The sequence below is a fragment of the Sciurus vulgaris genome (genome assembly GCF_902686455.1).
Source record: "Sciurus vulgaris genome assembly, chromosome: 4".
NCBI lineage: Eukaryota > Metazoa > Chordata > Mammalia > Rodentia > Sciuridae > Sciurus > Sciurus vulgaris.
This window is the reverse complement of record NC_136464.1, coordinates 30,603,868-30,629,214: the sequence shown is the minus strand read 5'-3', so window position 1 is coordinate 30,629,214 and position 25,347 is coordinate 30,603,868. Positions and strand designations below refer to the sequence as shown.

Genomic DNA, 25,347 nt, shown 5'->3' with positions numbered 1-25,347 from the left:
AAAAAAAAAAATGTAGGTGCCTTAAACAGTGCTGGGCTTATAGGCTAAGTTCTTTTTCCTCTGTGCTCTTCTATGTTTTCCACATTTGATATTTTTCTTTTAAATTTCCACCCATAAAGTCATGATATTAAGAAGGAACAGATCAGGTTGTCTCTGGGGACACTGTCTTCACTGCCTCCTGCTAAGGACTCTAGCCTTCAGTACCTCTGTCCTCCCAGAGCTCTGCCCTGCAAGGGAAAGACCAATCTTCTTCACATGGGTTTCTGCCCAGGATTGAGATGCAGCAGGCCAGGCTCCTGCGTGCATACCAGGATGTCCATTCCTTCTGGGGTGGATGCTTATTTCTGCCCTGCCACTTCTCTCAACCCAGCACCTCCTCCTAGCCTGGGAGGAGCCCACACCTGTGTCCCAGCACTCTTGACAGTCTTTATCCTGGTGTCCATCCTGTGGTAGAAACCTCTTGGTTAGAGGGACTGTATCCCTGGGAAGTAGACTCAGTTTGGGGCACACCAGATTGCCAGACAGAGTCTGGGCTTTACACTGAGCACATGAATCTGAATCTCTGGACCAGGGTCTGGGGCTCGGAATTACAGACCCAGGGCAGAAGCAAGCCTGGAATGGAGGGGCCGACCCTAGCAAGGGTTTCGCAATGTTAAAGAGTCCAGAAGCACAGGTATGTTGGGCTTGGATGATGACAGTAACTGACATTTATTAAGCACCTACTGTGTGCTGGGTGATCCTCCCAGCCACCCTGAGAGGGGAGTGTCATTACTTTAAATAAGGAGAAACAGGGATGGCGTTGAAATGCCTCCAGTCACAGAGGGAGACGCAGAGCTGGAACTCAGCCGATGGAGCACCTTTTTATCTGGGGCAGAAAACCACCCCCTATGCTCAGAACAGCAGGAGGTGGGGGGGTGTCTCCCTCCCTCTCTTCTGGGGACAAATGGGGAGGCAGCTCTGAAAGAGGACCTGCCGTCATCTCTGACCTCACAGCCACTGTTTTAAAGAGAAAGCCAATGTGTGTTTGTTCATTACCCCATGTGGAGGGTGGTCCCAGTGGGGTATGATAAGACTTGGGGCCTCCACACGTCCTGAGGAGGCCACTGGGGACAGAAGAAAAGTTCCACTATGGGGTGGGGCACTTTGGCAAGCAGGGGTGGCTGGAGAACAGGTGCACAGGCAGCCTGCAACCTGGCCTAGGGCAGGGGGACACGGGAGGCCTCTCCCAGGCGCCGGGCCAGCTGGCTGGCCTGCTGCACCAGCAGGCTGGTGGGGATGACTGACAGGTGCAGGGTCAGTAGCTCATAGCACCTGACAGCCTCAGCAGGGTGACTCTTGCTATAGTAGCGCAGGAGCTTCCTAAGAGGGAAAAGGAGGACAGGACTCAGGGGTGAGCTGTGACACTCCTCCCAGGCCACACGGGCACCCAGATGCCTCCCCTCTGTCCTCTCAGGGGGCCCTAGCACTGGGGCCGGTGATGCCGTCTCCCGCTCCTCACGGACCTAAGCTTCGAGGCTCAGCTCTGGGCCATGGTCTTGTCCTCAAGGCTCTCCATTCTCACCCGGTGGCATTCTAACTAAGAGGTGCCAGCTGGGAAGTTCTGGGCCCACATGTTGCCAAACCTGTGCCACATCAGGATGGGGGGTTGGAGGGGGCTCTTTGGTGCTTCCTCCCCCACAGGTTGCTGTGCCAGTCTGCAAGGGGCCCCCAGCCCAGGTTTTTAGCTTCATGGGGTGCAGCGGGGCCATTCTGGGGGAGCTGTCCCTATTGGGGGTGTTGGCCCTCATCACTGACACCTGGGAACACAGACATGCTGTACCCTGAGTCAGCGTCACCTGTAGTAGTCACCGCCCAGCACACCAATGGGGACCGAGTCATCGGAGAGGACAGGCACCTCGATCATCTGCAGCTTGTAGCCCTGTGGAAGGAAAAGGAGGGTCTGGAGGACAGGCAGTGGGCTGGGTGAGGAACCCGCTCAAGGGAGCCTGGCCTGGCCCTGCTGTGCTCAGGGCTGCGGGAAATGCCCCCTCTACCTGTGGCCTTCTCTGTGAAGTGGGAACAACAGCCCCTGCATGAACCTGGGAAAGAATGCGCATGCTCCAAGTGGTGCTCTTCAGTGGCTCTCACCTGATGCTCACCTGGCACCAGGAGACAGGCCCAGCAGTGTTAAGGGACCGTCCGCCTCTGCCCGGGTAGAGCACTGTGGCCAAGGTTCAACCTGGGTCTCCCCCGACAGCTCTGCTGCATTCTGCCACCCCATGGGGCCACCTAAGCACACGCATCCTTGTCTCTCCCTAGAAGCGAGGTAAGGTCAGAGAGCTCTCCAGCACTTATGAGGGCAGAGAGCTATGGTAGGAGCCCATAGGCTGAGCTTGGGTTCTGGCTCATCACTTAGGCCTCTCTGGCCTTGGCCATGGTGTTTGATCCCCAAAGTATCAGCGTCCCCATCTGCAAAATGGGTCAACAAAGCTTGCCCCAACCACTGCACGGGGTAACAGGAAGTGGAGGCCCCCCAATAACTACACTGTGTTATGAAAGGGGTGGGTCAGTAACCTCGGAGCAGGGAGGGGACCTCAGCATGAGGACAAGAAACCAAGGGGCTGTGGGGAGGAGGGGATGGTCCTTGGAGTTGGAATAATGATGCCAAGTAACAAGTAAGAAGAAAACATTAAGTGAAGGAGAGGGAAAGGAAAGAAGGAGGGAGGCGTGGTGGACAGTGGAGTCTATGACCTGTGTCACACTGTGGTAACAGTGAGGTCTAAACACAGCAGTGCAGGGCAGGGACATGAGCCCTGTGGGCAGCTTCCCCATAGGTAGCCTGTTAACCACTTTGAACCTCCACCCACCAAATGGGAGTGACAGTGCCCCCACTTTGTACAGAAGTGAGAATGCTGAAGCACCACAGACGTGCCCACTGCGACCTGAGGCCCATCTCAGAGGGGCCGCGCGTCCATCTCTGTGTGTCCATCAGGACGCTGCCTGAACCGTGGCACAAGCTGGTGAGGCAGTAGGTGATCACAAAGCAAACTTAAATGCTGGCATGACAATGTGACCATGGTTCTGGGTCCCCACTGCTATGCTTACCTGTCATTCCACCAGGGACAAGAAGAGATAAGGGACAGACAGACTGAACACAGTTGAGAAGAAAGGAATCCAAGGGTGACAGCAATGGATAGCATTTCAGGACTTTCCTGCCAGGGGCCTGGCACACCCACCATATCATTCTCGAACCACAGGAAGTAGGAGAAGCAGAAGTCCCCCTCGTGGAACAGCAGTGTGGTGTAGCCCTTCTGCAGGTATCGGCGCGCCAGCCGGACCAGAGTCCAGACCTGGGGAGAGGGAGCGCTCAGTACTGCCCTGTGGCCTCGGTGGCCAGGTGGAAGGAAGGGAGCAAAGCCACTGTCTTGGCTCAGAGCAGGAGCTCAGACACCAGTCCCTGGCGGGGGGATGGGCTGTGGTGGGGATTAAGTACTTTATAGGACTACTACACACAGAAGTCATAAATTAGTAAACTGACACTTCAGGCCAGGAAATGGCCAAGGACATCGTGCATGTGCCTGATATGAGATGGAGGTGTGGCCACCTGGAGAATTCCTCTGCATAGGGCCCCCCCAACTCACCCAGTCCCCACAAGGCTAGGAAATGATGGCTCAGGTGTGCACCAGGAGCTGGGGGGAGTGTGTTTGAACACAGTACACCTAAGCCAGGCACGTCCTCTGCTAGGGGGATCAGATCCAAATAAGGATTAGGGTGTACATAAACAGTGGACCTGAAAGATTGCCTGCCCTAAGTGCCTCTCTTCTATGGAGATTCTCCGGCCTAAAGCAGCGACTGTCATGGAGACTGCCTGCGGCCAGAGGGAGGGTGGCCAACTGCTCAGCTCTCCCCTTATTTCCGGGGCTGGGAAAAGTCCCCATGAACTCTCTTGTTAAAAGAGATAAAGGGATGCAGAATTGACTCCACACCTGATCACAATATACTATCTAATTAAAACCACAAACAGATACACAGGTTGGCTATACTTTCCAGGAAAGCAACTTGACAATGTGCATCAATAACCTTAAAAACCTTCCTGCCATCTGACTTAGCAATTCCATTTCTGGGAATCCATATTGAAGAAATAGTCAGAGATGAGGACCCAGATGTATGCACAGAAGTGTACTGAAGAATTATTTATAACCAGGAAAGCCTGGAGACAGTCTCGAAGTTCAAACCTCGGGAAATAGTTCAGTGAATCATGTTGCATTCACATGATGGAATATTACAGAGGAGCTAAAAATCATGCATATGAAGAATTAGTGTCACATGAAAGTGCATCTAACATAATATGAAGTGAAAATGTGGCATAGACAACTGCACATGCAGAGTGAGCTCAGCTGCAATGAAGTGTGCAGAGGAAATAATGAAAGATGCCAGGGAGCCCTGGCTGTCCACAGAGGGACAGGCATGAAGATGATGGGGTTGGGCCACTGGCCAATGCTCTATGACTTGTATCTATATTTTGTGCCACATGGGGTGCTAAATATTTTACATGCATCACCTCATGTCATCTTTACAATAATTCCATGATGTAAATGGTATTATTACCTCCTTAGATGAAACAGACACTTCTACTAAGTCATGACCAAGGCCATGTAGCTAGTGGGAAGCAAAGATGGGTTCCCAACATGGGCCTTCTGCCATCCTGCTTATTTTAACTGGTAGATATAATTTATTTGAATAAAGTGGCAGAGCTCCCTACCTATCATAAAAACAAACAAATTTGCCATGATAAATTAGAAAGATAAAAGAGCTCCCAGAGAATGGTTCCTTAGTAGAAATGGTTCCATACAGTTTTAAATTCTGATGGGGCTGGGGGTGTAGCTCAGAGGTAGAGCATTTGCCTAGCATGTATGAGGCCCTGGGTTCCATCCCCAGCACTGCAAAAACTACACATGTACATAAATTCTGTCTCCTAAACTGATTTCCCTAGAACTCTTTCCATTTTGGCTAAATTAACAAAGACTTATTGAGCATCTACTTATGCCAGACACTGGCCACTTCCTCCTCTGACCCAGAAGTAAGGAGCACCCTGCTAATGCCAGACGCACCCGATACGGCAGGAGGTGCTGCCTGACATGGACTGAGGCCCATGTGGCCCCAGGTGGGCCTTTCAGTTCTGGAAGACAAGATGCTGTTTCTAAGGAGCTTGCAGTGGGTATACCTGGGTGTGCAGATGCTGGCAGTCAAGTACAGCAAGGGTTAAGGTGGGGGTGATCAGAATCCCTTGAGCCCAGAGGACAGCAGGGTCCATTCTTCCTGGGTGGGAGTCAGGCCTCAGCACATCCTACCCAAGGGCAGTGCAGAATGCCTGGACCAGAGGAGCAGTTACCTTGGCTTTGACGAAGGTGGCCAGGGGCCCCTTGCCCAATTCCGATGAAGTTTTTTCACTGCTGCTAAGGGAAGGAGCCACCATCTGCCCGGTTGTTCGGTCCACATAGATGAAATGCACCAAGCCTGGGAAGTCCTCCAGGTAGGTGAAAGCCTGAGTTAAGGTGCTCACAGAGCCAGGGACTACAGAGGGCGCCCCCCTGTCCTGCTCTGAGGCTTCTGTTCTGCTAAGCAATGGCCAGGCTGCCCCTCCCATAGGCTTCCACTTCAGCCTAACCCCAGGTTCCCTGCTGCCCCGGAGATCTCTCCACCTGTACCACCTCCCCCAAGACCCTGGATACCTGCGCAGGTAGCATAGGTAACACAGGTGCTTCTGGACGCTACAGAAACAAGGCAGTTTCACAGCTGGTTACCTATGGGAGCGGATTTAAGTTACACACACCTCGAGGCTATGTGAGAGAGCCCGGAGGAGGCTCAAGCTCATGGTGATCTTTTTCTTCTCCACCGTTCACCTGAGAGGCTGGGAAGGTTCCCAGTGAGAGGAACTGGCCCCCACGGAAGGGCAGTAGCTGGTGGATAAGAGGCTTCCTGGCATCCCTCTCGCCTGCCTACTGAAGACCAAAGTCCCATGAGACGGAGGCCTGACACTTTGGAAGTTCTAATATAGGAAGAGTGCTTGAAGTTCCCTAGAAAACTGATATTCAATGAAACTAGTGTTCCATAATACAAAGGACAAATAAAACCTGGGAATGGTTCTTTAAACAGGGATACACATTTACCACAGGCCTTCCCAGAGTCTGCACATGCCACTGTACTTGGTGACAATCTAAGGAAGGTGACAGGGGCCTCATGAACCAACCAGACCATGGCACCCCTGTCCCTGCCCCCGACAGCTATTACCACTTTGTTGGTCTTTAAGGCTTTGGGACGGCGGAATTTCTGAAACTTCAGCCTTGGTGTGTTCTATGGATGAGGCAACTGGGACACTATCTCCTATTATTTTTCTTCGGAGAACAGAAGCTGAGGCCTCTCTTCCCCAGAAAGCCTCCCTGGGCTGGCTGGGCCCAGATGTCAGGATATGACACCATGGTGATGTTCCTCCTGCTCTTCACCAACAGAAAGTCCTTCCAGTCCATCAGTCTCTCCCTGCAGGGGGAAGTGAGGGCTGCTGAGAGGTGTGCCCCAGGCTCCTGCTCCCGCTGGCGAGGGCCTGGGCTGCACTTACCGCATGAGCTTCTGAACTTGGTCCAGCAGGTGCTGGGGCAGGTGTGGGCCTCCCCTGCTGGGCGCTGTGGTCAGGAAGCTGAGACGGTAGATGGTGCAGAGCTGCCGCTTCAGCTTCCCACACACCTGGAGCAGCCTGGGCACCAGAGACGAATGTGTCACAGTGGGCCCGAGAGCACATCACTACATGTCCCTCCCCGTGCCAGGAGACTGCTTCCCGGCTTTCCCTACAAGGTGCTCCTTGCCACTGTGCACCTCAACCAACCTCATCATTTTGCTGAGTAATGTGGGGCAGCGACTTGCCAAGATGGCACCCAGTGAGCACTGCCGCTGGCTCAGGCCTTGGGGTGCCTGTGTTGGGTCCTCACGCCCTAGCCCTCCACTTCCAGCTCTGCTTCCTGTGGCCTCCTGTGGCCTGGCCCTCAGCTTCCAGGAGACCTGCCTCCCAGAGCCTTTGCTCCCTCTAGGCCTGCAGGGGTGGCAGTCTCTCTGCATCTCCACCTCCCCGTCCCAAAGAGTCCCCTTGTCCTCTGGGCCCACCACTTACTCCCAGGATGATCCTGGTTCACTTTTGGAGAAGGCCTTGGTCTTAAACTCCAGCCAAGTGCTCTGTAGGGAGGACGGTGGCAGGTCAGCCTCAGAACATGTTCCCACAGTGAGGTCCAGAGGACCCTCGTCAGGCTCTGGGAGGACACAAGCTCCAGAGAAGCCCGCCCTCCTACAGCCCAGGTGGGCTTCTCTGGCAGCGCCCACCAGCACTCCACACACCATAGGCCACCGTCCTGTTCACGTGGCAGGCCTTTACTTAAAGAGAAATTTCCACAGGCCAACTGTGGGCCTTACGGTTCCTGTTCTGCCACACGAAACAGGCTGTGGAAACGCCAAGTGTGGCTGTTTGCTTTCTGCTCTCATTTCATAATGGGAAAACAAGGATGGGCTCTGTGGGGAACAGGCCCGGGTACCAGCTACTCCTGGCCGCTCCTCCACTGGGATGAGATGGCCCTGCTGCCATGCCTTGCTCTTCTCTGAGGCTGGGTGCATGCTGGCTTTGGGTCCCACCTGAATCTCCTGTCCCCCTCGATTCTTGATGAATTTGTCCATTCTCTGGCGCAGGTCTCCTAGGAGGGGCTGGGACCGCAGGGCACTGCCAGCCTCCTGGCCCTCCTTCAGCTTCTTCTCCACCAGGGAAAGACCATCCAGCAGTTGGTACAGGACCAGGGCCAGCGGGGTGCTAGGGCTCTATGGGAAGGAGCAAAGGGGTCACAGTGAAAAGCTGTCCAAGGTCTAAGTGTCACCAGGGCAAGATGGGGGCTCCTGTACCTTGGTCAAGAGCACCATGTTGATGCCCGGCCACAGGGGTAGGCAGTACATGGTGTGGGGTACCAAAGGGCAGTAGATTTCTTTCACACTGGCGTCCAGGAAGATCCTCTTGGGGCTGGATGGTGCTGCGGAGTGAGGAACCCGTGTCTGAAGGGTGTCCTCAGCTACCTGTGGAGGCAGGAGATCATCACTGAGGTGGGTAGGAAATCTGGCCTCCTCCCCAAGCTGGATCCACCTGACCTACCTGTGTACCATGAAGAATAAAAAAATTTAGCTCCAAGAAATCCCAGCTCTTAAGTCCCTGCACTGTTGAAACCACCTTAGCAACTCCAGTTCTCTGCTGTCTTGTCTCTCAGCTTGTTCTGGGCCTTTCTGCCCAGAGTCAGGATGCCAAGCAGAGCAGTGGGGAAGGGTGCTGGACAAGTGTTCGAGAACGAACCAAGAAGGCAGGACAGATGGACACTCAGGGATGGGAAGGTGTTCATTAGAGGGTGGTATCTAATGTTCAGGATGCTCATCATTTCAGTCTCCCCCAGAATCTCCAGATGACCTTCTAAACCGGGGTCACTAAGGCATAAGATGACTAAATGAGCAAGACTCCAGCCTCAGTGGGGGCTATGAATAAGGAAAGTCTTTAGTTGGAAAAATTATGAAGAATTACGGAAATCATTAGAGATGCCACAAAAATTTCTCTATGAGGATGTCACTTAGGTTATATATAACAGCAAAAAACTGGAAACAATGTGCAGCAATGTTCCAGGGATTTGCTAAATAAATAGTAACATTTGTATAGGTGAACTCTCAGCAATTCTTAAAAACCGTACTGTTGAAGAGTGCTTGGTAAATGGAAAAATTAAGCAAGAAAGTATAATGAACTACATTAGGATCTAAATGTAAGGAAAAAACATATATTACGTGTGCATATACAATCAGAGAGAAAGAGAGAAAGAGAGGGAGAGAATGTGTGTTTTGTAAAAATCAGAGGAATAAAACATTAGGAAGGAAACACCCAAAAATGTTAATTTCACTTTATAGATAGGATTGAGTGATTTTTAGTCACTTTTCCATACTTGAATTTTGAATTTCTCATTTTGCTACAATAAATAATATTTGGGTTTCTTTTTTTAATATCAAAACTTAAGTTATTAAAATATCAAACCTATGTTCAACTTTCCCTCCCAAGAAAATGAGAAGGGAGAGGATTCCTCAGGCTGGAGGCCCCACACCTGGGAGAAGTCACCCTTACAGCCCCCATCTCCCCAGGTGGGCTCTGCCTCTGGGCTGAGCTTGGCACTGACCAGGCCTGAGGGGCAGCAGTGGGGCTGGTGCTAGTGGTCACCCGGAGAAAAGAGCCCAGCATCCCCAGCACTACAGATGAGCTACACCCAAGCAGACCTTTAGCGGCTCACCTGAGGAACATCAGTTGGGGGGGTGCCCCCTTCCAGCCAGATGGTGCTACCTGTGGGCCACAGGTAAGAATAAACAATGTAAATACTGTGAGAACAGAAATGACGGCCCCTTAGCATGTCAGAAGGGCTGGAGCCCCACATCAGCCACTTCTTCCAAGTTGGCCAGTGCCAGGTGCGAAAGCGGCCTGGGACGGGAGGAGAGGCTTTCTGAAGAGCTGGCTGCTGGGACTGGAGCTCCTAAGCATGCACCTGGTTGTGGGGGGGGTGGGCATTTTCCTCAGTACCCCTCCCTTGGATCCTTAATTCCCTCCTTGTTTCTGTCAGCATACAGTTGACATTTTCCCATTCAGTTCCCCAATCACCAAACTTTTACTTAACATACTACTATGTGCCAGGAATTGAGCTAGATTTCCTTCCTAGCATAACTCATAACACACATGGAACCCGCTACATATTTGAAATATTACATGTTTGCAATGATGTTGTTCTGTCTTGTATTTCATTACAAATAGTCTTCATCTGTAATCATGCTTCTCCGGGGGGTAGGAAGCGTGCTCCCAGGTTTCAAATGCCTGATTTACAAATGGATAGCACAACTCAATAGTTCATAAGGCTTGAGTTCTGTTCTCAGTGGATGAGCATTTACAGCTCTGAGACATAAGAAAACCAGCCACCAAAAGAGAAAGACCACGAGGAGGAGTCTGATGACTGATGGAAGGAAGTGGTAAGAAGGAATCTGGAAGTTCATCCAAAAGCCTTGCCTCTCATTGTGCCCTAGGCTCAGGGAGGGCTTGAAGAATCTGCAGATGGCTATGGATCCCTGCCCCAGAAAAAGGCACAAGCATGAGTTGCACACAATCTCAGGGGCTCCCAGAGAAGCTGGTCTGAGGACTTAAAATTAAGAACAATTAACCCAGTGGTGTTCAATGTTGGCTGTATATGAAAATCATTTGGCACCCTGGTCATGGCTCACTAAATAAATCAGAATCTCCAGGAACAGGTTCAGTCTCAGTAGTCGTGAAAGACCCTCAGTGAGTTCAGTTAGGTGGTCCTAACTGCCACAGCAGCAGGTCCCACTTGAGGCACAGGTATGCTATGTGCAGCCAGAGCTGAGAGTTACTGGCTTAAGGAAACCAGTCAGTAAATCCCTTTCAAAACATAGTCTCCAACAAGTTCCTCCTCCTGCAACACTGGCCTTTATTCTATGAAATGGTGTGAACCACAGGATCCTTCCTTTCACCCTAAGAACTTCATAGATAAATATAATGCTCATTTGTGGTGACAATGACAATACAGATTTCAGGTTATCTACTTCCCTATGCAATGTGTATTATTTTTTGTTAATAACATTTGGAATGTTAATATAACATTTTGAATGCTAATATAAACTTTTGTTTCCCCACATATTTTGGAGGTAAAGTATGGAGACTAAATATTCATATTTTAAAATATACTTGACATTAAAAATTACTTAATTTTACTTAGGGACAATTATTCATTACAAAAAAGAAAAATGAAGTTGATACACATAGAAATTTTAAATGAAATCATCAACTTGTCACAAAATGCTTTAAGGTGCATTTGAGTGGTCTCAGCAGTCCATGAACGCCTCCTAGGGCCAGCACTGCCAGCAGCCTATGCTCTGGGAATCTGAGTATCTGCCTCAGGCCCTTGGATCCCTTCAGTGTGGAGAGCAACTGAACCCTAAGACATATTCCTGGGGCTGCAGACTAGCCCCTGTCCCTGTGCTGCTACCTGGGCTCCTTCCCAGGGCTCACCTGAGCTCTGCTGGCCAGGGGAAGGAGCTGGTGTGAAGTATTCCTCAGTGAGGGAGAAACTGTCTGTGTCCTGGATGGGGAAGAAGGCTGCTCAGACTTAAGGCCAAGGGAACTCTCCCAGAGGGTTCAGCCCACGCCCTGCTCTCCTGGGACAGCCAGGAAAGGCCTGGTCCCAGGATGAGACAGGGCTTCCCTGTCTCCCTTCACCCAGAGCACAGCACACACCGTCTCCGCAGAACTCCCTTTGGTTGGGCCCGAGGCACGTGGGCTCCGGGCCTGCTGCACAGGGATGTTCTGGCTTCTGCGGGGCCTCCTCCCTGGGGAAGGCTGTGAGAGGGAGGGCAGCCACTGGTTAGCATGCATCTGACCCAGCTCTTCCCCACCATCCTCTGCCTCCCAGCACCTCACAGAGAAGCCCTCCGCCCCTCCACCCCGCTCAGAGGGGACAGACACCCGCCCAGCTCACAAAGCTAAGTAGTGAAGCTGGGTTTCAAACCAGGATTGGCTCCACAACTCTGCACTTTTAACCCGCAGGCTCTGTAGAGCCCCATGTCCATCTGAAAGGAGCAGAAAAGTGGTCACGCCCAACCACATGCCCAGCTGTCTAGGAGACTGCACAGCCTCCCTCCAGGGGGGCCTGCCACTCTCAGGGCAGGTTTTCTACACCATCTCCCTGATGGCCCCCCTCCAACTGCCCTGAGACCTGGCTATCATCGTCGTCCTCTGCTATGCTCTCACTGGGGTGGAGGTCCTGCACCAGGAGGATGAGGGCGAGGAGGTCGGCCGGCCGCAGGGAACTTGCACCATGGCTGCAGGGACAGGAGTGGGGCGTCCGTCCCATCAGCATATGCCCAGAGACAGCAGAGGACAGCTCTGCCCTCAAGGAGCATGCCTATGTGCTGGCTGACTTAATCTTTCCTGGAGACAGGCAAGGTACAAATAAAACTAACTATGCTATTTTTAAAATAAAACTTGCTAGAAAAACAAGAATTACCAATGAGAAAACCCTAGGGACAAATAACAGTATAAAAGGAGGCTCTCCTAGGTGCAGGCTTCCAGAGTGCTGCAGGGAGAAATAACAGAGAAGCGAGTGGGCTGAGGGTGGAAGAGCTGAGCCTGGGGCCTTCAGGAAGAGACAGGCCTGGAAGCTTCGCTTGAGGGGGCGCTGCACTTTCCAGGTGAAGGGAACAAGGATGAGGTGGGAGGCCTTCCGTGGCAGGGCCTAGGGCTCACCTGGAGTAGAAGGCCAGCAGCTTGCAGTGCACTAGCAGGAAGGCATGCAGGGCCTCCTCACCGCCCCGCTCCGGGCTCGAGTTGACAGCCTGGATGACATGCCGCTCCAGCGCCTCTATGCTCAGCTCACAGAGCTGGGGGTGAATCAGCCGCTCCACAGCCTGGCCAGAGTGGGCAGGGGAGGAAGCCACGTCACTCACCACCCTCCTCTGCTCCAGACCCATGGCTGGTGAGGATGCTCACTCAGCCAATACTGAGTTCATACTGGGTGCCAGATACTTGACAATGAGGAGACTTGGACTGACATGGCCCCAGTCTGCCTGGGGCTCACAGGCTGGTCCCCAGACTCCAGTGGATGAGGCCAACAATTCACAGGGAAATAGACAACATAAGTGTCAACTGTATTATGTTCTGAGTAGGAAATACACAGTGCTGAACTACAGAAAGTGAACAGAGACCTATTTGGGTAGGGTGTTCAAAGAAGTGTCCCACTGGAGGTGACCCTTAAGCTGCCACCTAAGGAATTAGAAAGTCTGCTAGAGAGAGGGAGGGGGAACACACCAGGGAAAGAGCAAATGCAAAGGCTGTGAGGTGTGGTGTTTAGAGCAGGGCTATCCAGCTGAAATGGAAGGCAAGTCCTATGCACAATGAAATAATGAAAATTTTTTTGTAAAAGAGATAAAATTAATCATAATAGTATATTTTACCCCATATATCTAAAATATTACCAATGTATAATATATAAACATTACTTGGATGATTAACATTCTTTTTTGTGCTAAGCCATCAGAGTTTGGTGTATATGGTATATGACATTTACAGCATAACTCATAGCTACATTTCAAGTGTTCAAAAGCCACATATAGTTAATCACTGATATACTGGATAGAGTTAAGTCCTGTGTGACCAGTGCATAGTGAACAAGGACAAGAGAGGTGTGAGCTGAGGCTGCGGTGGGACAGGCAGGGACAGATGGTGATGGGCCTGGTGGAGCTGGGGAGGAGTCTGGATTTTATTTCACCTCCACTGGGTCACTTACTCTGAGACGTCATTCCTAATGCCCCGGAAACAACAGATTACCCCATCCTTTGTGCCACCAAGGATTCTGATGAGAAATATGGCACCCAGGATACTTGTATTTTTAATACACAGCATGACTTCCTCCCAAAGGCAGGGAAGGTGCCTTTATTCATCAAGGCCTGACCTACCTCTTAGTCTACAGCAGGTACTACACGTTTACTGGAGGAGTGGGCAAGTGCGGGTGTGAGAATGAATTCCTTACATCTTCTTGTTCAGTAATTCTCTCTTTAGCTAGGTCTCATCTATTTAACTCATCCCTTAAAGTTTTCGTTTTACTAATTATGCTTTTGTTTCTTTTTTAAATCTGCCTGGTCATTTTTGAGTCTATTGCTATTTGTTCATTTTTGTGATTCTAACTATTATATCTTTGTCTATTTTAGTTATTTTATTTTCTGAAAACCAATGATTCTAATACAGCAAGCTTCTCTGTTGATGACTGATTCCCTGACTTCTCTTGACTCTCAAGTTATAATGGCTTATTTTCCTGTGCATCTGACTTCCTTTGAGAGTTCATTTCTGTTTGATCTTAGTCTGTCCTTTAAGGCAGTGTTTTCCAGGGTGCGGTTCCTGGGTCAGCACACTCAGGATCACCTGGGAACTTGTTAGAAATGCAAATTGTAGAGACTGGATCCTAAGCCCAATGAATGAGAAATTCTGGGGGTGAGGTCCAGCAACCCATACTCATCCTGTATTGAAAGGATTTTAGTTTTATCCTGAAATGGAAAGAAGTCCCAGGTGACCAGTACAAAGTGAGTGAGGACAAGAGAGTTGAGGCCAGGTAGGAGAGGCATAGACGGATGATTCTGACTGCACACTGGAAGTACGAGAGAATGTGTTTGCTGCATGAGCAACCAGGAAGTGTTTCTGCCCAAAGCTACCCTAACTCCTGTGCCTGGGCTCAGCCTGGGAGAGGGAGGTTCAGCTTCTCTGCTGGCTGGATGCCGTTTTCTGGCTGTGGTGCTGATATCATCTGCACTCAAGGACTCTTGCCTTTAGTGCTGTTTTTGTTCACTGCTTTTCACTCTTTTCTAGGAGATGGGGGGGGGGGCAAGGTCAAAAGGGTTATCTTTAGAGAGTAATACATAGCGAGCCCCAAACCTGCACTGAAAAGTCTGTCTTTCCAGAATCCAGTGGTCCATCTGATTACCCAGCCCATCATATGGCCAGAAAGAATGACTAGATAAGTGGGTGAATTTCAAGTTCTGCCGGGGCCCAAAACAAGGTCTTACAGCTTGATAACCCTCAGACTCAACACCTCTAAGGTACAAAGTCCCTGTGCCCTGTAGTCACCTCCACAGCAAAGCTCTGCTCCTGCTCCCGTAGGCGGCTATAGGTCCACAGCAGGCTCTGGAAGTGCTCCCACACCCGGACACGCTGCTCCAGGTCAGGGGGCCGCAGCCTGCGGGTAGAGCCAGGGAGAGTGGAAGCCCATGAGAAAGGTAGTTGTCCCCAACCCCAAGACTAGGACCACCATTCAAGGTTAGCATCAGAGTCCGCAAGGTCAGGAAATGTAACCACATAAGTGGGACACCTACAGAGGACAGAGGCCATGTTTCAGGCTGTGCCCTGGCTACAGAGTGGTGCAACAAGGCAAGGAACCAGGAGACAGGCCCTCGAACAAATGATTTCACTCCTCAGTCTCCTTCACACAGGTATATCAAAGGCAGCTAGAGGCAGCCAGAAAGGTGTCTGCATTTCCTAAGCTTCTCACATCCCTCACAGGCCCTGAAAACAGACAATTCTGGTCTACTGCCAGGGCAAAATATGGGTGCAGCCTCTTCAATGCTGAACAGACCTGCACAGGCAACCATGGTTTGTATAATGGTACCCACTGCCTGCAGCATTTGCTGCCCACACCGTGACCACCTGGGCAAATGACTCATGAGATGTTTGGCAATTTGGTAAATGCCTCAATTGGCTACTTGCTCACAACACTTCGAAACCCAAGAGACCCAGGGTTTCCCCTGTGTCAGGGAATTGGGATGATTCCTGAACCTTGCTCTTCTGGGTCCATGTTTCAACCAAGCCCCTTTTCTGGGGTCCTTTCACCTCAGTGTACAACTTGGAACCAACATTCTCTTTTGCCAAGTTCTTTGCTGCAGGACCAGAGGTGGGTTTGGGGGCCTGACACCTCAGACAACACAGGATTGTGGGCATGCAGGCATGCATTTTTCTGGAAATGAGCCTAAAGCTTATTTGAGAAGCCAGAGAGGACCAGCTCAGACCAGGGGGGTAATGACAAAGGAGGGGGCTGGGAGTGCCAAGCTGAGATTTCCAGGCTGATGCTGCAACCAACCAGCTGGATGGTTCCAAGCAAATTATTTGAGTTCTTTGCCCTTAGTTGCCCCATATGTAAATGAGACCATCAGACCAGATGGTCTCCAAGGCTCTTTTGAGCTCTGCTTCTCTGAGGTCCACAGGTGAATCAGAGTATAGAGGTGCAATTTCACAGGCTAGGCATTCATGACTCGCCCCATGAGGGTGCTCAGCAGAGGACAGGAGGGGACCAGCCTGAAGGACTCACTCCTTTCGGATGAGCTGGCCATCCATTGTAACCAGTCCAAAGTGCACCTCAAACAGGTACTTGAGCACACAGAGCTTCCGCCGAAGATCTCCCTCGCTCTCACTGTGGTCTCCATTGATGGCGATGAACAGGCATTCTCCAAACTGTAGGAACAGCCAGGCAATGTCAGCTAGTCCCTGGGGACCTCCCTTCACCTGCCATGATCTCAGCAGACTAGGGAGGGGAGGCTTGGGCCCCAGGGATTTTGATAATATGCAGTTTCTGCCCTTCCAAAGCAGTCAAAGATGAGGGAGAGCTTTGTGGATTCCCCGTGGAACTGAGAACAGGAACAGGACCCCACACTCACCAGGTGAAGGACATACAGGGAGTTGTCATTTTCTGTTGAGAAGCAGGTGTATGTGTCTGAGAGTTTCTCCAGCATCGTCATGGAGGAGATGATGACTGGGGCCAAGAGGGTGCTGAGCTGGTCCTCCAGGGCAGGACGCTGCAAGGGGGCAGGGAAAACAGCACTGCTTAGTGTGTGCCAGATGCTGGGGACAAGGATGAACAAGACCCAGGCCTTAACATCAATCGCTCCACAGCTCTGGACCTGCCTGGAGGGGATCACTGTCCTGAAGGGGAGGGGACAAAGGGAACTGCCCCCACCATCTTGGGTGGTAGCTAGGAAGGTGGAGGTCAGCCCAGGACCTGTGCTGATCAGACTCTGAATCTAGAAGGAAATGCTAGGGAACTGGTCACATTTCCACAGTGGAATGTCTAGGGCATTTAACTGAAAACTTGTCAACTCTAAGGAAGTCTACAACACCTACCAAAGTCCATGCTGTTTATTGGCACGAACTTCTTGGGGGATTTATCCTAAGGAAAATGACTGAGGATCAGAGATGATGAACACACAAATGTTCATTTCAGCACAATTTACAGCTGCGAACAAGTGGAAAACACATAAATGCCCAGTACTAGGGAAATAGTTAAATAAATAACGGTATGTCTAGATGATGGGAGAGTCTACTGAGCCACTTAAAATATTAATGTTTCAATGACAAGGAAAATTCCTCTTGCACAAGGTTATAAATATATGTTTAAAGATGTGAATGCTCTGTATTTAAAAATGCATAGAAAAAAGTACTGAAAAAAATATCAAGAAAGTCAACACCATTAAAGTTACTACCTCTAGACAGAGGAATTATCAGTGATTTTTCTCTATTTTTTATGTTTCTATACTTTCCATAACAGGCGTGTATTTACTCTGATAAGCGCTCTCCCCATTCATTCTCACTGTTGCAAAAGAAGAAACAAAACAACTAAACAAAAGCAAAAAGGAACGAGGCAAATGCGTTGAGAACCCGTGAATGGACGTGGGAGAAGGCCAGCGGGGCGTGGTAACTCTGTTTCCAGTGTGGCAGGGAAATGAAAGGAGGAAACAGCTGATGTCCCCCAGGGGACTGGAATGGAATAAGGGGAAAGTGGCACCCTCACTTGGAGCTGGCACGTCCTACAAGGAGCCCAGTAATCAATAGCCTTGAAAAAAAGAACCTGCGGCTGACCAGGAGTCCCGTGCAGCCCTGAAAAGGTGCCTGGGACTGAGCCCGAGTGTGCTCGTTTTTTTCCCGACATTCTCAACATGCAGGGACCAAGGTGTGCCCCAGTCCCCGCAGTGTGCGGGCAGGCTTTCATCAGTCCCTTCCCAGCTCAGACGGCTCTTTTCCTGAGGGCCACCCCACCCGGCTACTCCCCATCCATCAGTGTCTTCTGTCCATTTACCACAGCCTGAACTGGCCTATCTCTTTGCCATCTCTTTCACTGTACATCATCCCTCTTCAGGCGCTAAATTCATTGACCACAGCAGGGATCACACTGCTAAGGTCACTGCTTTACCCCCACAGGCCAGCACACAGGAGGTTCTCAGTTAACATTTGCTGAATGGATAGTCCCCAACATAGACAGGAACGGATGCTTGTTGAGTCATTCACATTCTATGATTTTCTTAAATTGTCACCAATTATATTAATAGAAAAGTCACGTAAGATCTGATTACATATAGAATTCATTGGGAAGAGTAGCTTTTTCTATAGAGAATCCTTTTATAATGGGGGAGAGGAAAATTTTTGGTGTATGTAGAGTATAAGGGGCACGCTCATATACTATTTGATGGGATTATAAAGTGCTGCAATACATTTGAATGGCTTTTGACTCACTTCTATTTTTAGGAAGAATCATAATATCAAATAACCAGAAATGGGATGAAATTCAAGCACAAATGTCCTCTACAGCAAGTCATAGCTAACTAGACAGAATATATATGTCCAACATTAGAAAATGGTTAAATAAATGATGATCCATTTGTTCATGTACTGGAATATAATGATGCCATTAAGAATTATGCTTTTCAGAACATTCAACAAAATGGAAGAATGATTTTGATATAATGGGAAATGAAAAAAACAGGAAATAAAACTATAAATGTGGTATGATTTCTACTATATAAGAGATACTGACTCAAAGCAAGTATATTAAAGAGCTAATAGCTCTGGGTAACAGAATTATGGGTCATTTAAACACTACCTCTTTGCATTTCCAAATTTCCTTCAATTAACTCATGTTATTTATATGATCAGAACAAATGAGCATAGCATTCAAAAAAACTTTATAAAGACTTTTTTCCTTTATACTAGTCACTTAGGAATTAAAATATCAGGAGTTTGTTTCAGTACCAGGTTTTTAATAAAAGGGGAGGGGGTCTACCAATAGTTTGTTTCTTAAATTGACCTCGGTCAAATAGTAGTTCTAGACTTAAAAACAAATTCTTAACTTAAAAATTACATGTCCTGCCAGGTGTGGTGGTGTATGCCTATAATCCCAACCACTTGAAGGCTGAGGAAGGAGGATCACAAGTTCAAAGCCAGCCTCAGCAACTTAGCAAGACCCTGTCTCAGAATAAAAAATAAATTAAAAGGGCTGGGGACATGACATGGCTCAGTGGTTAAGCTCCCCTAATAAAATCACTCTAATGCACATGATCTCCGATACCTTCTTTTCTCTTAGCAACTAATAAGAATATCAGTGCTGGTGGTGAACCAGCCTGCTGGAGTGCAGTGGGCTTAGCTGGAGGGCAAGCCCATCACAGCAGGGAAGGCAGAGAAGCAGCCGGTCTGTGCTGCTGCGGAAGTTCAAGAACTCCCATTACTGCATCCCCCGTTAAATTTTTTTTTTAACTCAAAATTAACCTAGAAAGCACTTTTAAAACAAATCACTTGTTTAAAATGCAGAGTAGAGGGGCTGGGGTTGTGGCTCAGTGGTAGAGCGCTTGTCTAGCATGTGTGAGGCCCTGGGTTCGATTCTCAGCACCACAAAAAAATAAATGAATAAAATAAAGGTCAATCAACACCTAAAAAAAATATTTAAAAAAAAATACAGAATAGAAATTATGTAAGTCGACAACAACAATTTTTGAATAAGTTAATATTAAAGTAGTAAACTAAATGTCCTTGTGCAATATAAAGACTCCAAATCTTTTAATATATGCCTCACACCATATTCAGAAGTTCAAAATGGGTCATTAGGCCTAATATGAAGCCTAAAACTTCCGGAAGAAAACATGGGAAAAACTCTTGTAAAGCATGATTCATAAAAGCAAAACTGGACAATGAGAGTTATCAAAATTGAAGAACTTCTGCTCTTTGAAAAATACTCTCAAGAGAATGCAAAGACAAACCACAGACTGGAATAAAATATTTGCAAAACATAAGTAATAAAAAGACTTGTATCCAAAACATATAAGAAACTTTCAAAACTTGAAACTGTTCAGCCGTTTGGAAGACTTCCGTGGTTCCTTAAGGAGTTAAACACACACCTGTGTGAGCCAGTCATTCTACTCTAGGTCTTTACTCACAAAAAAAAAAAAAAAAAAAAAAAAAAGAAAGACTTTGTCCAAATATTTGTACACAAATGTTCACAGCTGCTTTATTTGTGTTAGTCAAAAACTGAAAACAACCCAAAAATCTATCAAGAGGTAAATGAATAAACAAATTGTGGAATACTGACACAATGGACAGCTACTCAGCAATAAAAAGAAATGAATGACTGATAACACACTACAATGCGGATGAACTTACAAAGAATTATGCTGAATGAAAGAGGCCAGACTGAAAAAACACACAAAACAAAACTCAAATATACACTGTATCAAATACAAACTAATCATGATGGACAACAGGTCAGTGGTTGCTAGGGGTGGAGATGGTAAAGGACAGTTTACTTTTTTTTATTGATTGTGATGGAATCACAGGTATACATACGCATTGAAACATATCACACTGGATACCTCAATATGTACAGATAATGGTGTGTCAATTATAAGTTAAGAAAGCTCTGAAAAAATAATGCATTGCTTATTCTAAAAATTTTTGGTAGAGAAACTGATGACACAGTTTCTCTGTCGTATGGTTAAAATCCTACCTCCTCTTGCCCTCACTCCCAACAAGCTCTGGTGGAGAGCAGGTAGTGGGGTTACTGCACCCACAGCAACAACAGGCTGAGCTCCAGGGACATGCATCTGGCTGTGAAGGACACTGGACATGCACACGCCCTGATAATTCCTTGGGCTGCACACAGGTCTCCCATGCCCTTGCATTCTGGTAGATCCATGCTGCTCCCTGCCACCCGACCCGGGATCACCTATGCTGCACTCACCTCTTCTTCCTCATTCTCTGATTGCCCAAACTTCAGCTGGAGACTCTCTTTAAACTCTTCATCTGTCCAGTAGAAAAGAACCTCTGCGCCCTCAGTGGCCACCAAGACACACTTCATCTGCCAGGGAGAAGCAAGGTCAGGGTCATCCCTGGCTCAGACATCCATGAGCTCAGCCTGGGTAATGAAGAGAATCCACACCCCAGCAAACGCTCACTGAGCCCTTTCCACACTCCAGCCACCATCACAAGAGCCTTCCTGTTATACCTTGATGTAAGACTCTCCAGTTACTGCCATTTTTCAGAGCAGGGCAGGGGCACAGCCTGAAGTGGCAGAGCTGGGATCCCAACCTGGGCGTGTAGGATGCTGAGGCCCTTTCCTCCATGCTATCCAGAAGCCTCTGTCTCCATAGCATCAGAGGCTACTGAAACAAAAACCATGGGGCCTACTGAAACAAAAACACAGATGGGAGCCTGAGCTTGGCCTGGATGCAGTGGACTGCCCAAGGACCCTGTCCACAGCTCCTTCCTGAACGCCCTGCTACCCCTCCAGGGTCTACCCCCTTCTGAACTCCCTTCCCTGTCACCCACAGTTGCACCTCTGGGCCACGTTTTAATGCTTGAGAATACAAAACACTTCTTGTTACAACTGGTAGATTCTTAACAGAGTTTGACACCCTAGACCCGGGGTTCAGAGTGACACTGATCCTCTCAATCTGTAGGGTAGCCTGACCAAGACTGGTGAGGCCAGAGTTCTGGGCCAGTATTTCCAGCTATTAGGGTTTGGGCGTCAAATCCCCTTGTGGACCTCAGTGTGCCACACAGATGTGTCCATGATGAACATGTGCTAAGCTGTGATGGTGATTAGGAAACTGTGCTTTAATTCTTGAAAGATAAGGTGTTCAGTTTCGGGGGAGGCTCACAGCATCCTGAGGCCCTGGACTCTGCTGTACTCTCCAGGATCCCCTGCCTGTGCAGCTCAGCGGTTCTCGCTGTGTTCATCTCAAATCTCCTGCTGGTTTATCAGCTCTGGAGCACTTGGACCCAAAGTGTTCACAGGCTAGAGTGGGCAGATGGGATTGCTAAACACTACCACAGAGACTGGGACAGCAACGGGGGGTGAAGAAGAGGCCGCTGGGAGAGGGCGGGAGACCTGCAAGAGGCTGCTCAGGGACTTTCTCTGGTGAGTGTGACAAAGTTGGAGATTTGTGGGGTTGGACTGACCAGAAGGAAGTGGGCTATGGAACAGAGGCTATGGTTGACAGCAGGAGGGCCCTTTGGGCTGTGGCAGGCTGGCTGAGGGTTGGCCAGTTTAAGGTCATGAAAGATGACAACCTCAGTGTGGGGTAATGAGGGCCTGCTCCTTGGTGGAAGCTGGGATTGTGGAGAGGAAGGAGCCAATTAAAGAGGTGAAGCTTAGAGATCTAGCAGGCTCTGAGGATGCCAGGATGTGGGGGATAGAAGAGACTGGGCAAAGGTGACATAAGGATGCAGACCTGGGGAGAAGGTGTGCAGAGCCAGGGAAGCTCAGTCCACTGTCTATCTTTGGTCTGCTTCCCACAGTCCCAGGGTGGGTGCCTCCTGCCTCCTGCCTCCCTGCATGCCCCAGAGGGCAAGATCATCTACCTTTGCAAGTAGCACAGCAGAGCTTCCAGGCAGCCAGAGGCTCAGAAGGGGCAGTGGTAGCCAGACTCGGTGACCAGCTCATGGAACAACAGCACAGCATCCTCAGTCCTGCAAATGCTTAATACCGAAAAGAATAAGGGCCAGCAGAGGCTCTGGGCTCCCTAGCTGCCTGCTCCCAGGAGTAGACAAGCTGGGGATGGCTAAGAGGTCAGGTCTCCCCTCTCCCCACTTCAGTGGAGAACATGAGCCTGGCCAGCAGAGCCCTTTGTGCACAGCAGGTGCCCACAAACAGGGCTGAAGTTCCTCTCAGGAGGAACCAATTCACTGTGGGTCACTCAGAGAGGAGGTGTGGTCAGCAAATCTGCCCTGAGCAGCCCCAGGGAGCTGGCTGAGTAACTAACTGGAGACAGTGCAGCACATCCCAGGCTGGCAGGTGAACAGTCCCAGTGTGAAGAATGGAAAGTAGGTACCCTGGGAGGATGCCACAAAGGGCAGCGAACTAATTGAAAAGGCATGAGACCTGGTTCTTGCACTGGCTTTGCCAGGGCAGTTAAACTCTGAGCCTCAAACTCCCACTGGGAAAGGAGGGAAAAAAAACCCTGCTCCAGCTTCCTACAGGGTTACAAGAAGAGTCTTGGAAGCAACTGGCCAGATGCTAAGAAAGCTCAGCAACTCAGCTTTCTTATATGAATGAGGGAAGGGATCATTATTATCTCCCAGTTGCCCTTCTTCAAGTAACAGGATAAACTAAATTGGTTTCAGAATCATTCATTTTTGATAAAAGGCAGGAACAATGCAAAGCTTAACAGGAAACCACTGTAAGCAAGTAGGAGGCAAGTGAACTCGAGACAAAGGAAAGGGGCTCTGGGGGAGCTTAGCACCTTCTGCAATCAACTCTGAGAAGGGCTCCATTACCGGCCTGGTTGGTCTCGAGGCCACATTCTGGAAACATGGGGAAGCTCTCAGTGGGCCCTAGATTCTACTCTTCTTCCCTGTGGGCTGAGGTTGGTGCGGAGTGAACCTCACCCACCTGGTTCTGTGATTTTCCTTTTCTCCTGGCTATCCTGCTCTCCCGAGGAACTCAGAGGAGAGGGCTTCCTGGCAATGGCAGCTCCAGATGGCGCCAGGTTACCCGGGAAAATACCCAGCGCGCTTTCACCACCTGGACCTGGGGGCCTCCCCAGCAAACTGCCCCGTGACCTTGGTCCTGCCTTCCGCAGCTCGGTCTCTGTCTCGGGGGCCGCCTGCCTTGGAGCCGGGCCTTGCCCCAGCTGCTGGGGTAGGGCCTGGGTCGGCCCTTCGCCGCCGCCGGCTCCCGCCCGGTGGGAGCCTTCCTGCCCGCCTGGCGCTTCAGTTTACGTATCGGTTTCAGCCGAAAGTCCCCACGTCCCCCCGAACTTCTCGGTGACCCTGGTTAGGAGGACTGGCTGTGGCGCCCGGCCCACTGGGAGGGAGGCCAGCTCCCGGGGACCCCCACGGAGTCCCCTCCCGGGAGGGCTGCACTGAGGTCCCCGGGGAAGCGCCGCCACCCGCAGGGGGATCCACCCAGGGCGGCGCCGGGACCGTCGCGAGGCCCACGTACCGGATCGCAGCCCACACGACCCAGGCGGCCGCGAGCACCCGGGCGCGCTTCCGGGTGGGACCGCGTGACCCCGCCACGTGATCGCCCGCCCGGGAGGCGGGAGCCCGGCCGGGCTGCGCGGGTTGGAGCTCCGCCTGCCCGGCCCTGCGGCTGCCCGCCGCGCGGCGTCCGGTGGTGCTGAGGCAGGGAGGGCGCTCAGAGGCACCTGCTGTGCTTCCCGCACTGTCCTTGGGCCTTCCGCTGGCTTTAGCTCGAGCGATTCCTACTGAGGAACCGGGATCACCCCTAGTTTGGCCCCATTTTACAGAAGAGGAAATTGAGGCCCGGGAGGGAAGAATTAACTCGTTGAGGGGCCAAACTAAAATGAGAAGCCAGGTTTCCTGCCACCCGCGCTGGGCCCTTTCTCATCCCTGATTTTACTTGCTGAACCTGGTTCGGGGCAGAGAGCAGCTGCCCTTTTGTGACTGCTTTCTCTGACCTGGGGAGAAAGCACAGTCTGCAGAAAAGACACTCCGGTTGCCCCAGAGTCAGTGCTGGAATTTCTTTATAAGGGTTCTCAATTCATTTTGGGGGTGGGGTGCACGTTAGGGGTTTTGTCTTTTAACTGTCCTTTCAAGATTTATTTAAATTGGATTTGTATTTGGAGTGTCAGAAAGGGAGGGAGGGGAGTCAACTATGGAAGGGGCTAAATTTCCATGCAAGCTACCCATGGGTGACTTGGTATCACCTGGGAGTTTGAGCCCAGCTCGGCAGGGAAGGAAGTGTGAGGATTGCCCCTGGGTTCGGCAGATTGAGCATCCCTTGGGAAAAGGCCGACCCCAAGAATCAGTCTCGCTACCACGTTCAGGTTTGGTATTATCAAAAGGCATGGCTCCCCACCCCTCCCAGACAACCATAAGGGGGAAAGCTTTAGCGTGCCATCTGTAACCCCAGCCTTGCTGTCGGCATCTCTCCCCAGAGCACAGTTCACATGGGTGTTATCTGTGCTCTTTATCCTCCTGTGTTCTTTTGCCATGTTCTCTTATGACAAACTCGTCATAAGCTTGAGTACTTGTTATTGTCCTTTAAATTATAGCCATCCTAGTGGGTGCAGAGTGGCATCTCCTGATTTTGATTTACATTTCCCTAATGACATATGATTTCCAGTGTCTCTTCAGGTGCTTTCTTGGGGGTCATTTGTCCATCTTTTTTGGAAGAATATTCATGTCCTTTACCCACTTCTAAATTGTCTTTTTTATTACTGGGTTGAAAGAATTCTTTATTATAGATATATGATTTGTCAGATATGTGATATGCAAAAGTTCCCCCTGCCTATATGGTCTGTCTTTTTCCTTTCTTAATGATGTAATTTGCAGCACCAACGTTTTAAATTTTGATGTAATCCAATCTAATCTGGTTTTAGTTACAGATTTTTTGTGTCAATATTTTTTTCCAATTTTTTGTTGTGATAAAACACATTATAAGATTTCTCATTTTAACTATATTTAAGTATACAGTTCAATAGTATTCAATAAAT

The 25,347-nt window shown here is 49.7% G+C and overlaps 1 protein-coding gene across 1 annotated transcript; it reads right to left on the bottom strand.

The window, feature by feature from the left end:
* Nucleotides 1-9: 9 nt before the first annotated feature.
* On the bottom strand, nt 10-23,802 carry HPS1 (HPS1 biogenesis of lysosomal organelles complex 3 subunit 1). Its single transcript, XM_079137826.1, is given in 22 exon segments — nt 10-1,302; nt 1,308-1,359; nt 1,836-1,918; nt 3,216-3,329; nt 5,372-5,517; nt 6,452-6,516; nt 6,596-6,730; nt 7,142-7,203; nt 7,654-7,833; nt 7,915-8,082; nt 9,324-9,373; nt 11,102-11,171; nt 11,327-11,428; nt 11,805-11,910; nt 12,335-12,495; nt 14,705-14,813; nt 15,939-16,081; nt 16,285-16,422; nt 20,628-20,744; nt 20,892-21,048; nt 22,250-22,366; nt 23,280-23,802. Coding segments are annotated over 20 exon segments (2,346 nt in total). The 5' UTR covers nt 20,922-21,048; nt 22,250-22,366; nt 23,280-23,802; the 3' UTR covers nt 10-987.
* Nucleotides 23,803-25,347: the final 1,545 nt, after the last annotated feature.